The 15,611-nt window shown below is 33.8% G+C and overlaps 1 protein-coding gene across 1 annotated transcript; it reads left to right on the top strand.

Annotated features, from left to right (window-relative positions):
- The first annotated feature begins 1,678 nt into the window (after positions 1–1,678).
- On the top strand, positions 1,679–7,142 carry LOC143563342 (protein IMPAIRED IN BABA-INDUCED STERILITY 1-like). Its single transcript, XM_077050904.1, has 9 exons — positions 1,679–2,171; positions 2,625–2,909; positions 3,716–4,039; positions 4,107–4,334; positions 4,874–4,971; positions 5,054–5,144; positions 5,612–6,031; positions 6,896–7,028; positions 7,091–7,142. The coding sequence occupies exons 1-9, from the start codon at positions 1,779–1,781 to the stop codon at positions 7,108–7,110; spliced, it is 1,992 nt and encodes a 663-aa protein (XP_076907019.1). The 5' UTR covers positions 1,679–1,778; the 3' UTR covers positions 7,111–7,142.
- The last annotated feature ends 8,469 nt before the right edge of the window (positions 7,143–15,611 follow it).

Here is a 15,611-nt window from a genome sequence, read left to right as displayed (position 1 = left end):
GTGGGAAACATCTATTTAACCCCCAGGTTATCCGTAATCTGCCCGGGGTCCGATTAGTGTTTCTTCAGAAAGTCAGGGTGGGTGTTTGGGATGGTGACCGGAAGTGGTGGTGGGCTGGTGACGGTGGCGGGTTGACGGAAAATATTGAAAAAGATGAATTGATAATTATTTAATATTTTAACTTAGTTCTTTAAATATTTTATTATTATTTTTTATTATGATCATCTACGGCACACGTTACGTCATAAAAAATTAACGGAGCAAATTATTTATTAAACTAAGATTGTATTGATAATAAAATTGAAAAGTAACCAACCATTAATTATATTGTTAGTTGAGATAAAATTAAACAAGAGTTAAAGTTAAAAACGCCATTAGTATATCATTATTGGTTTGAATTTATAGAATCCAATTTTTTTAAAACAAAAGCATAACCAAACAACTAAAACATAAGTCAACAATCTATAATATATATAAACGAAAACCCTAAAATCCTATGTGTCGTGATGTGGTCGCTTACCCTTTTTATGAAAGTCACCAAATTGCTTAATTTTTAAATGGATGCCTCTCATTGATTTAACCCAAATTTATGGGTATGGGTCTTACCAAAACCATGTAGCTCTTAAACGGGTTATAACATCTATTTAAATTAAAAATTAATCTTACCAATTATTTTATATGAAAATCCTATAAAATAGGGATATACTAAAATTTAATATTCAATTTAAAAATAAAAAGATATTATTTATAATTAATAAAAAAAATTATACTAAAATTAATAATAATACTATCCATATTAATATTTCACGGCTGGCTTTTTATGGCTTCCTCAAACTCCTTAAGCCGATTAATTTTCTTTGTTTTATTTATTATTATTTTTTATACTTTAGTTTAATATAATATATATCAAATAAATAGGTGTTTAACTATCATACGAGAGCTAATTAAACATTCTCTACATATAGGTTGCTATTGAAAACTTATTCTAAGATAACAACTCCGATTATCTTGATAACAAATTTCAAAAACTATGAAACGGTGTCCTCTTTGTTCAGAACTGTTTATGAAACATGCATGTCACGTTCATGAAATGATTTTTGTTAAATACTTAGTTAACGATTTGCCTAAAAAGTTTGGATACTAGATTTTATCCCTTATTAACTTTTATAAGTTAAAAATGTTTTGGGTAATATGACTTTTTTAATTTTTAAAGTAGGAAAAAAAATGTTTTGATAAGTTAGGAGGGAGTAACTTATCAAAAATAACTTATACAAGTCAAAAGAAGTTGCAAATAAGGAATTCCAAACATAGCCTAAGTATATTATTAACATTCTTAAAATAAAGAAATTAAAATCTAAAAAATAAATATTAAAAAACAAAAAATGTAAAACAACCCCCGTAATACGAGAGATAAAACCTGGTTTATATATGATAAAACCAAAACACAATTAATAAAATCTATGCTCTTTCCTTGGCCCGTTGATTTTGCAAGATTTCCGTTCCATTTTCTCTATCTTCCGCAATTGTCGCTTTGATTTCTAGAGAGAGAAAGACCAAACTTATGAAAACAAAAGGTCTCTTTTAATGCTTGAGGGAACACACACACATATATATAAACAGCAACCCACTCCCAAACCGTGATCTACACAACTCTGTTTCAAAAACTAACAACGACCCATTTGAGTTCCCCCCAACCCAAACTTGATCTGGGTTTCAATTTTTTCAGGCAGTTTCCATGAATTCATTAGCGAGTTCGTGCTTATAACGTGTTATAAAACATGGGTTGTGTGACATCAAAGCAGGCAGTGTCTGTAACTCCCGCCGCGGATCATTCCGGGGTTTTCCGGGACAATGAGGCGCCCGGCTCCGGCCGGGTTGTCGGCCAGAGCGGCGGCGACGCGGCGGCGGAATTGGAGAGTAAGAAGAAACGAAAGAAGAGGAGTAAGAACGAGTCAGGGGCGAGTGGCTATACGACCGGGAGTGAGTCGGGTAGAGCCAGTTCGACTAATGGAGGTGGTGACTCAGTGAGTTTTAGGTTGGGGAATTTGCATAAGTATGTGGAGGCGGAGCAGGTGGCCGCCGGTTGGCCAGCCTGGCTGAGTGCGGTGGCCGGTGAAGCCATTCAGGGGTGGGTCCCACTTCGAGCTGAATCGTTTGAGAAATTAGAAAAGGTTGCTTTCTGATTTTTTTGTTGAATTTCCAATTTGGGGGCCAAACTTGTCTAATTTACAACTGCGGTTTTCGTAATTGTTCAAATTTGCTATTTTAATCTAAAAGTTTAAAACTCTGTCTTTTCCGTCCCTAGTTTTCGTTTTCGTTGCAATTTTCGTCCATCTTCTAAACATATTTTGGACTGAAATAGCATATTTTAACAAATCGCATGGACGGAAATTGCATCAAAAGTGAAACTCTTGGGACTGAAATAACAAATTTTAAATTATTTTTTTTAAAAAAAGTTTATATTATGTAATTTAATTTAATTTTGAAACTTCAAATACCAAAATTTGTTAAAATTGTGTAATTTTTAATTTTGTAGTTTCAAAATGAAATCTTAATACAATTTTGGTGTTTTTTTTGGTTTTGAATATGATTATCTAATTTTATTATTGAATTTGGTTTAATAGGTTGGACAAGGTACATACAGCAGTGTGTTTCGAGCTCGTGAGCTCGAAACTGGTCGGATAATGGCGTTAAAGAAAGTTCGGTTCGACAATTTTGAACCTGAAAGCGTTAGGTTTATGGCACGGGAAATAGTGATTCTTCGAAGGCTTGATCATCCAAACGTTATGAAACTGGATGGAATCATAACGTCTAGATTGTCATGTAGCATATATCTTGTTTTTGAATATATGGAACACGACATTTCCGGCCTACTTTCTTGTCCCGACATTAAATTCACTGAATCCCAGGTTTGTTCATGTTCGTGTAAATTTGTTGGTGAATTTAACATGTGCATTGGTCGGTTTGGGCCGGTTATGAGCTAAAACCAACCTAAAATTCGGTTTTTGAGCTTTTGAAACCAAATCGTTTCAGTTTTTCAAAAGCTCAAGTTAAATAATTTGGTTTAAATCTTTTTGTTAATTAATAATTAATTGATTATTAATATTATACATTTTAGCTAAAATAATCAATTTAGTAAATTATTTACTTATAACTCAAAAATATAAATGAACATCAATTCGTTTCATTTGGGTTCGTTTTGGTTTTACCATTTGAACTTGAAATTTTCGGCCCAAAAAATGGTCCAAATTAATAAAATTGGGCCTAAATCTTTTTGCTAAATAGCAATTAGTTGATTATACATTTTAGCTAAATTCTTTTAAGTAGCAGAATTTATTAAATTCTTATAAATTACTTAAAGTTTAAAATTAAAAATGAAAATCTTTAAGTTTGGTTTGGTTTGGTTTGGTTCGGTTTTGGTTTTTTTGGATATACCATTTGGACTTGAAATTTTTGGGCCGAAAACTTTTTGTTTAATTCATAATTAATTGATTATTAGACATTTGGACTAAAATATTAAGTAAGGTTATTTATTAAATAGGTTACTTAAAATTCAAATTAAAAAAATGATAATTGATAAATTTGGTTCGGTTTTGTTTTTTTCTTTTTTGTGTTTTCAGTTTTATCTGCATGCACAACCGATTTTTGTTAGATCAATTATCTAACAGTGTTGTACTGAACATGCTTCACTTTTGTAATATGAATCTTGAAACAGATTAAATGTTACATGAAGCAATTATTATCCGGGCTTGAGCATTGTCACTCGCGAGGTGTGATGCATCGTGATATTAAAGGGGCGAATCTTTTGGTGAATAACGAAGGAGTTATGAAAATTGGGGATTTCGGGTTGGCGAATTTTTGTAACACTTTTGGTGAAAAAAAACAACCTTTGACTAGTAGAGTTGTGACATTATGGTACCGACCACCCGAGCTTTTGTTGGGATCCACTGATTATGAAGCTTCGGTGGATTTATGGAGTATTGGGTGTGTTTTTGCAGAGTTGCTTCTTGGTTCACCTATTTTACAAGGAAGAACAGAGGTATTGTTTTATTCACTTTGACCACTGGTTTCTGAGTTTAAAATTGGTTCTAAGGAGATGTGCACAGGTGGAGCAATTGCACAAAATCTTCAAACTTTGTGGATCGCCACCGGATGATTATTGGAAAAAGTCAAAGCTTCCTCATGCCACGATGTTTAAACCGCAACAAGCGTACGAAAGTTGTCTATGGGAGACTTTTAAAGACCTGCCAAAATGTAATGTGGAACTTATTCAAACCTTGCTGTCTGTTGAACCATATAAGCGTGGGACCGCCTCTTCTGTTCTTGCATCTGAGGTACCCCTTTTAATTATTTTGTTCAGTTGTCCTGCTTTGACTCTGACTTTGAAAGTCAACCATGCTATTTGAAATTACAAGTAAAATAACTTAAGTAATATATATTTGCTATAAATGAAAATTATAACTCATATACCCAATAAAATAATTATAAATGTGTATAAATTGTAATTAATAAATAATAAACAATAAAGAGTTGAGCTCGAGCTTGAAAAACTACTCTTAATCCGAGCTCCAGCATTAGAAACAGAGCTTGAAATGAGCAGCTCGGCTTGTTTACACCCTAGTGCTCAATTTTATCGGCTTGTTTAAGTAACTGTCAAGTTGCTTTAAATGACTTTGAAACAGAAATAGTTGGTTTAGCTTTTGAAAAAGAGTTTGATAAGCATGTAAAGGTTAGAAGTATCAGTATAACTAGAAGACTTGATGTTGAGAATGTAAAAGTATGCAAGAATTTTGCACTTTGAAACTACAAGTTTGACCTTTTAAAGTCAACTCATAATAATGATTTTGCATCATTCTTTGCTATTCAACGACAGTATTTCAAGACAAAGCCATACGCGTGTGCTCCATCAAGTTTACCAAAATACCCTCCAAACAAAGAGATCGATGCAAAGCATCGTGAAGACTCAAGAAGGTAACAACTTCAATGAAATCAAGTTTACCAAAATACCCTTTTCGTATTCGATCCAATTATTTAAGAAAATCATGTCTTTTAGGAAAAAGCCCGTTGGGAGAACTCATGGGCCTGAAGTCTCGAGACGGTTAGCCCGAAAACAAAACGGGTTGACTAAATTGGCACCCGAAGAGGTCGGTTTCTAACTTTCTATACCTATGTTTGTAAACAAACTGAACGAACAAGAATGGGACATGTTCACGTTTGTTCGTTTAACTTAACCGAACAAGAGATAGAACACGGACAATTAAACGAATGGGAAACTCTTGTTCGTGTTTGTTCATTAGGAAAACTAGTTTGTTCATGAACATCAATCTGTTGGCCCTAAAAATAATAAAACTAGATTATTAAGTTATAATTGGTAATACTTTAATTTTCATAAAATTAGATTAAACTGTAATGAAACCGAAATATTTCCATGAATACATAAAATGAACAAGCTTAAAATATGTAAACTAATGAACATAAACCAACAAGCGGCGCATGTGTTCATGTTCGTTCGTTTATTAAATAAATGAACTCCCCGCCGAACTGCTCAGTTTTATCAAAATATCCTTCAATTTTTCATCTAATCTTTTGATTAATTGACCTTTATTTACAGAGTTTACCAAGTCAAAGTCAGCTAAAAGTCAACGGAAACAGTTTGGATAATAAGAAAGCAGGAGATATAATTTTAGGCTTTGAGTTACGAAAGTCTTCAATAAACGCAACTGATGACGGTTCACACGCGAAACATGCTTCTCAAGGAGACATTCCGTATTCTGGCCCATTACAAGTTCCGAGTTCAAGTGGGTTTGCGTGGGCCCGAAGACGGTTAGATGATTCATTATCTACAAGGTCACGAAGCCGATCCAGTTCAAGAAGCCTTATTTCTGAACCTTTTAGATGTAATGAAAATGTTGACTGGGCCAATTCTAGAGGTCAGGAGTCAAACAGGCTGTTTATTAAGAACTGGAACCAGTTAGACCGACCCGAGTCGTTTGATGTAGGGTCAGATGGTCTTGTCAAGAGAATGAATATGGTAAGCAACACGGGTGTCAATCGTGTCGAGCTGACGGGTTTGGTGGGTCGTCAAAAACATTTATCTAAATGTGTAACCTGAACTCAACCCCGTTTAACTCGTTTATCTAAATGTGTCAAATGGGTTGCTGAGATATGACGGAGTTGTAAATGTGTTAATCGAGTTGGTGGGTTGTAAGTAAAGGGTCATAAACAGGTTAATGGGCGTAAGCAGGTTCACAGGTTGACTTTTTTTTAACTAATGGGATGGCGGGTCAACTTGTTTTAACTGAATGGATTTCGGGTTGACGGGTTAATTTGTTCAACCTGAACAGCACTCGTATTTTTAATTCATTTAAAAAATCAACCCTAACACGCACAGCCTTAAAATCGGGTTACCCGAACTCGACTCGTTTAACACATTTATCTAAACGTGCTAAACTGGTTGGAGGGTGATAAACCAGTTGTAAACATGCTAATCGAGTTGGTGGGTTGTATGAAAATCGATTAAACATGTTGATGTTTTCAATTGTTTATTAAAACGCGTTAAATAGGTCAACCCGAACACGACCCATGTTTATTCCTACCAAAACTATCAACCTAACCTGCACACTTAAATTCGTGTAACCCGAACATGGCTTGTTTAACCCTTTTATCTAAAAGTGTCAAATGGGTTGGTGGGTGATAACCAAGTTGTAAATCAAGTTGGCGGGTTGTGAAAAAACGGGTTAACGGGTCAATCTATGTAACTAAACGGTTTAAACAGGACAACCCGAACGCGGCCCATTTTTTAAGCGGGTTAGGTATGACAACCCAATAGTAAGTTCATTAAGGATGTATTTTCTCATTGGTATGACAATTGACTATTTAAAATATTGTTTTATAGATTTATCACGATCACGAAGAGAAGGTTGAGTTTTCAGGACCGTTATTATCTCAACCGAATCGAATTGATGAGCTTTTAGAGAGACACGAACGGCAAATTCGGCAGGCGGTTCGAAGATCATGGTTCCAAAGAGGTAAAACCTTATTTTACCAATTTTGACTTTTGGTCAACTGTTGACTTATGTTGTTTGTGCAGGGAAGAAAGTGGGCTCGTGAACTAGATGAGAATTTCTTGACATGGTTGACCCTTATATTTAAAACAAGGTTTCATGATGGTTCAAATGTTGTGGAAATTTGAACCTTTCGAGGATGAAGGGTTCATGGTCAACCTATTGTTGGTGGCCTTGAATAATTTTAATGAGTTAAATTTAATTATATTTATTAGAATTATGTTGGGTATTTAATATAGGTTCTAAATCAATGTCTACCCCTTTCATTAATACAATATATGTAAAGGCTATTTACATAATGCTATTTTTTAGTGCTTTTTTGTACCCAAAAAAAAAACAAACGAACTTTCATTAAAATCGAACCTTACAGCAAAGCAAGGAGCCGACTTGCAATTTACAACGCTCCTGAAGTCACCGAAACGACCCTCTAAAACCATTTTACATATCACAAGCTACTCTCAATTTACAACCCCCTCCTATAGACGGTAAGTAAATAGTCAAAACAGGAAGCAGCAACATTCGAGGACCCCTCGATAGAAAGAGGCAATCGGCTAAAGCTATGTTAAACAGTCAGTCCCAATGGCGTGATGTGCATAGCAAGACTTGGGAAGGCGGGAAACCCATGTAGTGTTGAATAATCAGAATTAACGTACCCAAAAAGATGAAGCAAAACTATGAGTGAATACAATGATGATGAATTGGATATAACAACCTCGATTAATCTTGAAATTGTGATATCACTATCAGATTAAACTATTTAAGGTATGTCAATGCTTAATTGGATTAGATCAAGATATAATTGAAACCACAATTTTTATATCGATCGATCTATGTGAGAAAACTTGTATACCAGCAATATCTAATTCGATACAATTTCCAGTGTTCTTTTATTCAACAGTTTTTTTTACCAAAACTCTCACAAAACCCAGCTTTTGGTTTACCAACAAAAAACTGATAATGTACTTTCCTTTAATCAGATTACTAGGTTAGTGACCCATATGATACACCGGTATGAGAAATTAAATTTGAATAATAATTACAAAAATTTTAGATACTTTAGTTTATAATTTGAATTATTAATTTATTTACTTTAGTTTATAATTTGAATTATTAATTTATTGACTACCTTCTTTGGTTTTTTACTTATACGATTGTTTTATGAATATGTACCAAACCCATTAGTTTTTTATTTTTTTTAAAGGGGTGATCCCTGGCAAAAAGTTATCAATTACAAAGATTAGGTACAACTTAAGACTAGAAGTTAGTTAAGACTTTTCACCAAAAATAACAACTATCAAAACAACCTAACCAACGAACCAAACAACCTAATATATCACCTCCTAACCGACTACTACTTTAAGCGAACATGCTTAAAGCAACAAATACACTCAAGCAACCAAACCTAACAAGACAAAACATATAAAAGACAAGATGTTTCACAATCAAAACATAACAATAATTAGTTTCTAACACAAACTTCAACTTCTTAATGTTCTTCAGTAGAGCCGACAGACTCACAAGCAATACTCAAACCACTTCCCAAGTCCTCCAATAAACAACTTATAACCAATTCTAAGATCATACCAGTGCACATAAACCATTCTATCAATAGTCAAAAGCCCACAAACAAACCAGAATCCAGGATACACATCCCACTAACCAACAAACAAGTCCTATGCAAAAAATAATAACCGGACACAAGCCAATTTTATAACCATAAACAGAGATTTTGCCAACCCACTCTATAAACTTGAAAATCTCATAATCAACCCCATAGCTCCAAAAACTAAACACAAACTTCATATCAAAGGATGTTATCCCAAAAGACCATTTCCCATAATAACCCCACAACACGCCCAACCCGCTTATCATTAAATTTCACGATTATTAAAATCATGATTAGGCCTATCCCAAAAATTAAATCCTCATCCACCATATCAGAGACAAACAAAGCCATTAAATGGAAGTGCATCGCTAATGAAACATAAAATTTGGAACTGAATCGTGGTGGACATTGGTTTATCCATTTGTATATGATCCAGAGAATTGTACAATCGCATAATAATACAATATAAACACAATATGCAACTATGTGATTTAAATATGATACCAAAATATCAACTACAATATTCCATAAAATAAAATGCAAACCAAAGTCACTACATAAATCAAATTACATAAACACAGGTAAATAAATTTCACAACTGCCTAAATACCTCTTTGTATACCACATTTGTAGTTGTATTGGTAACATTACCGTTCTTGTCAATTATTAACAGCTTAAGTCCACCTCTACTTTTAACTCGAGATAATGCTACGTATAGTTGATCATACGATAAAAAAGGCTCCTTCAAAAACAAACGCACTCTAGATAGTGACTGTCCTTGACTCTTATTTATCGTCATTGCGAAACATACGGCCAGTGGAAATTGCCTTCGTTGAAACTTTAAAGGAATTTTTTTTGTCAGTAGATGTGAGTGACGTTCTATGTATATAAATTGGCTCCCCAATGTTTGTTCCGGATATAATTTTAGCTTTTATAACACGATTTCCTAGTGACATTATTTGAAGTCTAGTTCCATTACGTAACCCACCTTTCTGATCAAGATTTCTTAATAGCATAACTGGAACCCAAACCTTTAGAACCAATTTTGATTTGGCATACTAGATATTTTTAGCCCGTTTAGAATATCAGGTGAGTACAATGATTCATAAAAATTTTCATTAAGATACTCCTCCTAGCATATACTATCTGAACTTAGATATTCCTCTTCATTACCTGGAAAAATTAATAGCAGCCGATCATTGATATCTTGAACAACTTCATTAGTAGGTGCAAGTAGTGCTCTATCTTCAAAAAAAAAAAAATTGGTTCCCTGTAATTTGATAGAATAGAAGGGTAGACAAAGTCAATAAGATCAGAAACAGGATCCAACGAAACTTTAATGAGAAGATCATCATGAATTTCAATACTTGCTTCCCCATCATTGGTTCCACCAACTTTTCCTTCACCCAAATCCAATAACCATTGAGCAAACAACTTTGTATTTTTTATTCATATTAGAGGAATCACCTACTACATTCAACCTCTTGTTTTTAGTTAGTCTTAGGACTTTGCATTCTGACCATAAGTAGGCGAACTTAAAGAATAATTAACTATGTCTTGTCTGCTTCCGTATTGAACATATGGTAAAATTTGCCTGAAATCACCTCCAAAAACAATTACTTTGCCACTAAACGACAATGCATTACATTTTCGTACGTCTTTCAAAGTTCTATCTAGTGCTTCAAATGCATGTTTATGAATCATTGGTGCCTCATCCCATATTATTAATCTGGTTTTCACTTACAAGTTGGGCATCATCAGTGCCTGGCTTTATAGTACATGTAGAGTCTTCATTTAGGTTTATCGGAATATGAAATCTAGAGTGTGCCGTCCTACCTCCTGTCAATAACAAAGATGCAATTCCGCTAGAAGCAATATTTAACACAATATGACCTTTTGATCTTATGATTGCAGATAATATCTTCCATAGAAACGTTTTACCAATTCCACCATAGCCATAAACAAAATAAACACCTCCTTTATTTATTTCAACTGCTTTTGTGATTACACATCTTTGTTCTTCAGTCAATGAAACAAAAAGATTATCATATCCGTTTTGAAGATCTTGCGGTTCATAATTAAGCTCTTCGTTGATCAAAAGATTGTTAGAAGTAGATACATAATGCTCATCAGGGAAAGGCATGGTTTCAAAGTTTCTTAGTGTTGAACCATTTTGAAGTAATAGCTTTTCAATCTCATACAATGCCAGGTTCTTTATTTGGTCTTCGGTAAGTGATAAATCTGTAGAAGAAAAACAGAAAGTTCCAACTTTAGTGTTACATCTATCTATATATCCTTTTATATAAAATTTTAAAAGAAATTTAATTGTTTAATAAACTTAACTAACCTGTAGACTTTAAAGCACGTTGCTGAGAATACCATCTGACAGAATTTCCCAGCTTTTTTCCCAAACAAAATCGGGTCTAGATATACAGTGAGACGCTAACATCGTGGCAAATAAATTTCTTAGATAACCACCGGAACCAGAATTACTTGCTTCTTTAATTGATTCAATATACTCCATATCATCATCTAATAGGCTACGCTCATAGCATCTATCTCTAAATACAGGGAATACTTTCACCGACTGTTGGAGACACTTAATGAATTCTACCGATTGAGAACCCAACTTTTCTTCGTTCCCAGCATTTGCCTTGTTTTCTCCATGCAAATTTAGAGGGAAATTATTATATAGTATAAAAAGGCAACTTTGGTGCCGCAAGGGCCCTTATTGGGCCACTTGGCGGCACCTCAGTGGTTGTCGACATTTTTTTTGTTTAGTTATCGTACAGTAACGAACATAACGTAAATTGGCCGAATGCTAATTTTGTTTTTTTATTAAGTTTCAGTACCATAACGAACGTGATGGAAGCCAACCGAATTTTTGTAGAGTCAATGTTTATTGTTTTAGTTCGGTTACTGTAACGACATAGCGAAAACCGATCGAATGCCAAATTTGTTTTTGTTTTAGTTTCGGTACCATAACAAACGTGATGGAGACCGAACGAATTTGCGTTGACACACCGCTTGAATAGCCCGGAATCGACAACACTCAGATTTTACCAACACCCGAGGTTTACCGACCGACACAACCCCATTGGTTTTAGTTTTCTTTTTGGTTTTAGTTTTACCATTTATTAAATATGTTTTTTTATTTTTGGTTTTAGTTTCAATACCATAACGCACAAAACCGAAACCGAACAAATTCACATCGACTTACCGCCTCACGTTTTGCTTTACCACCGCCCGTATTTTACTAACCTGTCTGGCGCAGCGCGCCGGGTGACAATACTAGTTCAATATAATTAAGATTTTTTGCCTCATCATAAATTTGATTACACTCCATCCAAGATGTGAACATTGTTGAAGCTACTGAATGTTTTTCAAGGATATCTTCAACATCATCGTCGGACCATAAAAAACTTGTTGCTTATCTGGAAGATGGAACGGAAGTCTCATAACTGAAGGGTATCTGTAATGAATATCAAATGAGAAAATCCTCCAGGCTGCTTCACATGCTGAAAGATATCTACAATCATAGTACCTTTTGATTTCATCCACTCCTTCATCTAAATCATCTTCTTTACTATTTTGTAAAACAGAAACAGTTGTTCTGTCCGGACCCTTGTTAATATATTTAAATAAATACTTTATTGATCCGCTCTGATTGCACCATTCCACGTTAATATGTCCCTGATATTTTCGTAAAAGCTTATGGTTATACGGAACAACGCTTCGGTTATCTAAGTGAACATCAGACTTGACACCAAAGTTTCCCGAATCACGTCTTTTGTGTATAGGAAAACCCTTTGTGTCAACACAAGTTTCATCACGAAACTTCTTTGGAATTTTTTTTGAGCACTTCTTATTTACCATACAAGAACATTTCATATTATCAGCACCACATGGACCATTGATCATAAAATCGCTTACTGTAACGTCCTCGTTTCGATAATAAGTAATATAAGATCATTTTAAACGTGTGTCGTGTTGCGTCATTTATAATTAATTAAATAATAAGAAAGGATGAGATTATCAAGGTTAGTGGACTTGAACACAATTATGGGCCTAAAAGTCTTTGGGCTTTGCCTATTTAAATCCCTAAACCTTAAATTATCCTATCCTTATCATTCCATCATCATTTTCCCAATCATTATCATACACACATCCAAGCACACAAACCTCCTGAATACAAACATTCTTAATTCCAATTTCATCCATTCAATATCTAGTTAATCACATTTAAAGGTAAACGTTATGTTTTAAGATCAAATTATCCTTTTCGTTTCCTTCTCGTTTCATTCTACTTTCGTTGAGATAATCATAAATGAACAAGGAATCTTTAAGAGACGAACACGAAACCGACATAAACGAACCGTCATGGACGAGATCCACATGAATCAAACAAACAATAATAACATGAGATTTGGCAAAAATACAAATAATAATAGTAAATTGGTGTAAACGAGGTTCAACGAGACCCGAGTTTCAAACTGTTCGGCCTAGTTTAAGGGGACTCGAACCGAAAAACATGATGCAGAACCCAAACTGGTCGGGGGGTGCACGAGTTCGAACCCATAGAAGAGTTGAGCTCAGATCTGAACAACGACGGAACCTGGATCCCTAAACGGCTCGAACCCAACCTGGAATTTATGGTCCTTTGTGTATATAAAGTTGAACATCTCAGATGCACTGACTTTAGAGGTCAAACACATATGTTTGGAATTTCAACATTGAGGGGTCGATTTAAAAGGGTCAATCATATTTCAAAACTGACGGGTTAATCTTGTTAAATGGTTAACTTATATTATATTTCATCAGTTGTTAACATTGAGTTTCTGGTTTTGTTTTAAATTTATGATATATGCAGATTACTTAGTATGTGAAAAGTATATACAAAAGATGCACACCGTTGATTTTTAAGGTTAACAGTTTGAAAAGGCATTGGAATTGTAATTATTTGGGACTGTACTCAAATTGGTATCAAGTTTCTTACAATAATATTTCTTATGATTATGAACATCGGACATTTAGACCAGGCCCAAAGACTAAACGTACAACTATTACAATCTTTATTTGAAATCTAAAAGTATCTCTATTAATCTATTAAACAAATGTCAATTTAATGCCAACAGAAATGAGATTATAATGCAAATTTGCAGCTCATAACTTAAGTGTGGCCTTCCAAATAAATCCTAGAAAAAAAATTAAGTCAAATAAATATTTTAGAGATATAGATATATGAATTGTTACATTTGTTACTGCAATGGCATTAATGCAAGTAAATGTATGCTATTAAAAAAAATTAAAATAAGTGTTGAAATAATAATAATAATAATAATAATAATAATAATAATAATAATAATAATAATAATAATAATAATATAAAAAACTAATACTGGAGGGTGCGTGCCAAACGGGTAACCGACGTATAGGTGGACAAAAGAATTTCTATAACCGAACCGACTCGAAAATCGAACCGAAACTAAACCGGTTTGAAATCGATTATGTAGAAACCGGTATGGAACTGACTAAAACCGTAAGATCGGAACCGATATGTGATTTTCTCCCCCGAAACCGGTTCCAAACCAGTTAACCGAAACAAAACTGGCCAATCGAAAAAAAATGGTCAAAAACCGATCAAAACTAGGTCAAGAAATAGGGTTCAACCCTAACCGAAACCCATCATAAACCAGTTTAAACTTTTGTTGACCAATAAAGAATAGGTTTCAACCCAAACTTTTTTTGGGTTTAAACACATTTGTGCACCTCTGGCCGGGCTCCAGTACGTGTCTAATGAGAAACCGGTTACGGGGGTCGTTCGGCGTGTAACCGGGCGCAACCACCCTTTTGTTATGAGTTGTTTGACAATGTTAAAGATCACCATTATAATATTCATGGGACCAAATTATAGTCTAGATACACACACATAACAAATTATAAAATCAACTTACTTGAACAAAATTAATAACATCTAAACCAACAACAAAATTTTAAAGCCCTCAAATTTGGAAACACCAATATATTCCTCCGGTAAGCATTAGCATTCTTAATATCATCACAATACAAAGAATAAAAAATTAAGTTTTTGTTGTCAAACATAATGGAAATATAGCATTAAAGATTAATAATCGTGATCTATTTTCGGCATATTTACATAACCAAAGTGCAGATTTTGTACTCTAAACGGTATAAAAACAAAATTACTGGTCAATACGGTTAAAACAATCATGTTAACAAAATACTTGGTTTATATTTCTTTGTAAATGAAGCAGCTTCTGTTATTCTTTTAAGCTTGCATGAAAAAAGGGCATCTATAGTCTGCATTCCATGTGATACACCGCTAGCACATATCACAAAACTTGATTTATTGAAATAATATAAACACTTTGTATAATCATGCTTAACACACTATTATTAATCAAAACTAAAAAGTGAAACCACTTGAACTAAGTGTTTAAATTTAAACCGACTCGTTTCTCAAACCGCCCATTTTCCCACATCTAGTTATATTCAATAAGTAGGACATATTGAATATCATCATGATAGCCTTAAAAAATAAAATGAAAACCTTTAACTCATACTAAATTTGATTTAATATATGTACTAATTGCTTAAGAAATTTGTAAATTGCACACACCAATTATCCAAAACCAAAGGATAATCGTCTTAAAAACCATTATACCATACATTCAAAACCAAATGATAATTGTCTTAAAAAACATCCAAAATCAAATGATAACCATCTTAAAAAACACCATACGAAACATCCAAAACCAAATGATAATTTTCTTAAAAACTTAACCAACAGATTATTTTTCCTTTTTTGGAATTAGTAGATTTCCAAACTTACCAACTTCTTTATCGCCTTTCAAAGACTTTGGCATTCCTTTTGTTCCTGAATTGCTTAGTTCCACTTCATCATCATCATACACATCAAC

The sequence above is a fragment of the Bidens hawaiensis genome, unplaced genomic scaffold (assembly GCF_021521415.1).
Source record: "Bidens hawaiensis isolate Kalapana, Puna unplaced genomic scaffold, B.hawaiensis_p1.1 tig00021363_1, whole genome shotgun sequence".
NCBI classification, from domain to species: domain Eukaryota; kingdom Viridiplantae; phylum Streptophyta; class Magnoliopsida; order Asterales; family Asteraceae; genus Bidens; species Bidens hawaiensis.
Note: the sequence above shows the minus strand (reverse complement) of the source record. Positions and strands in the feature narration are given on the sequence as shown.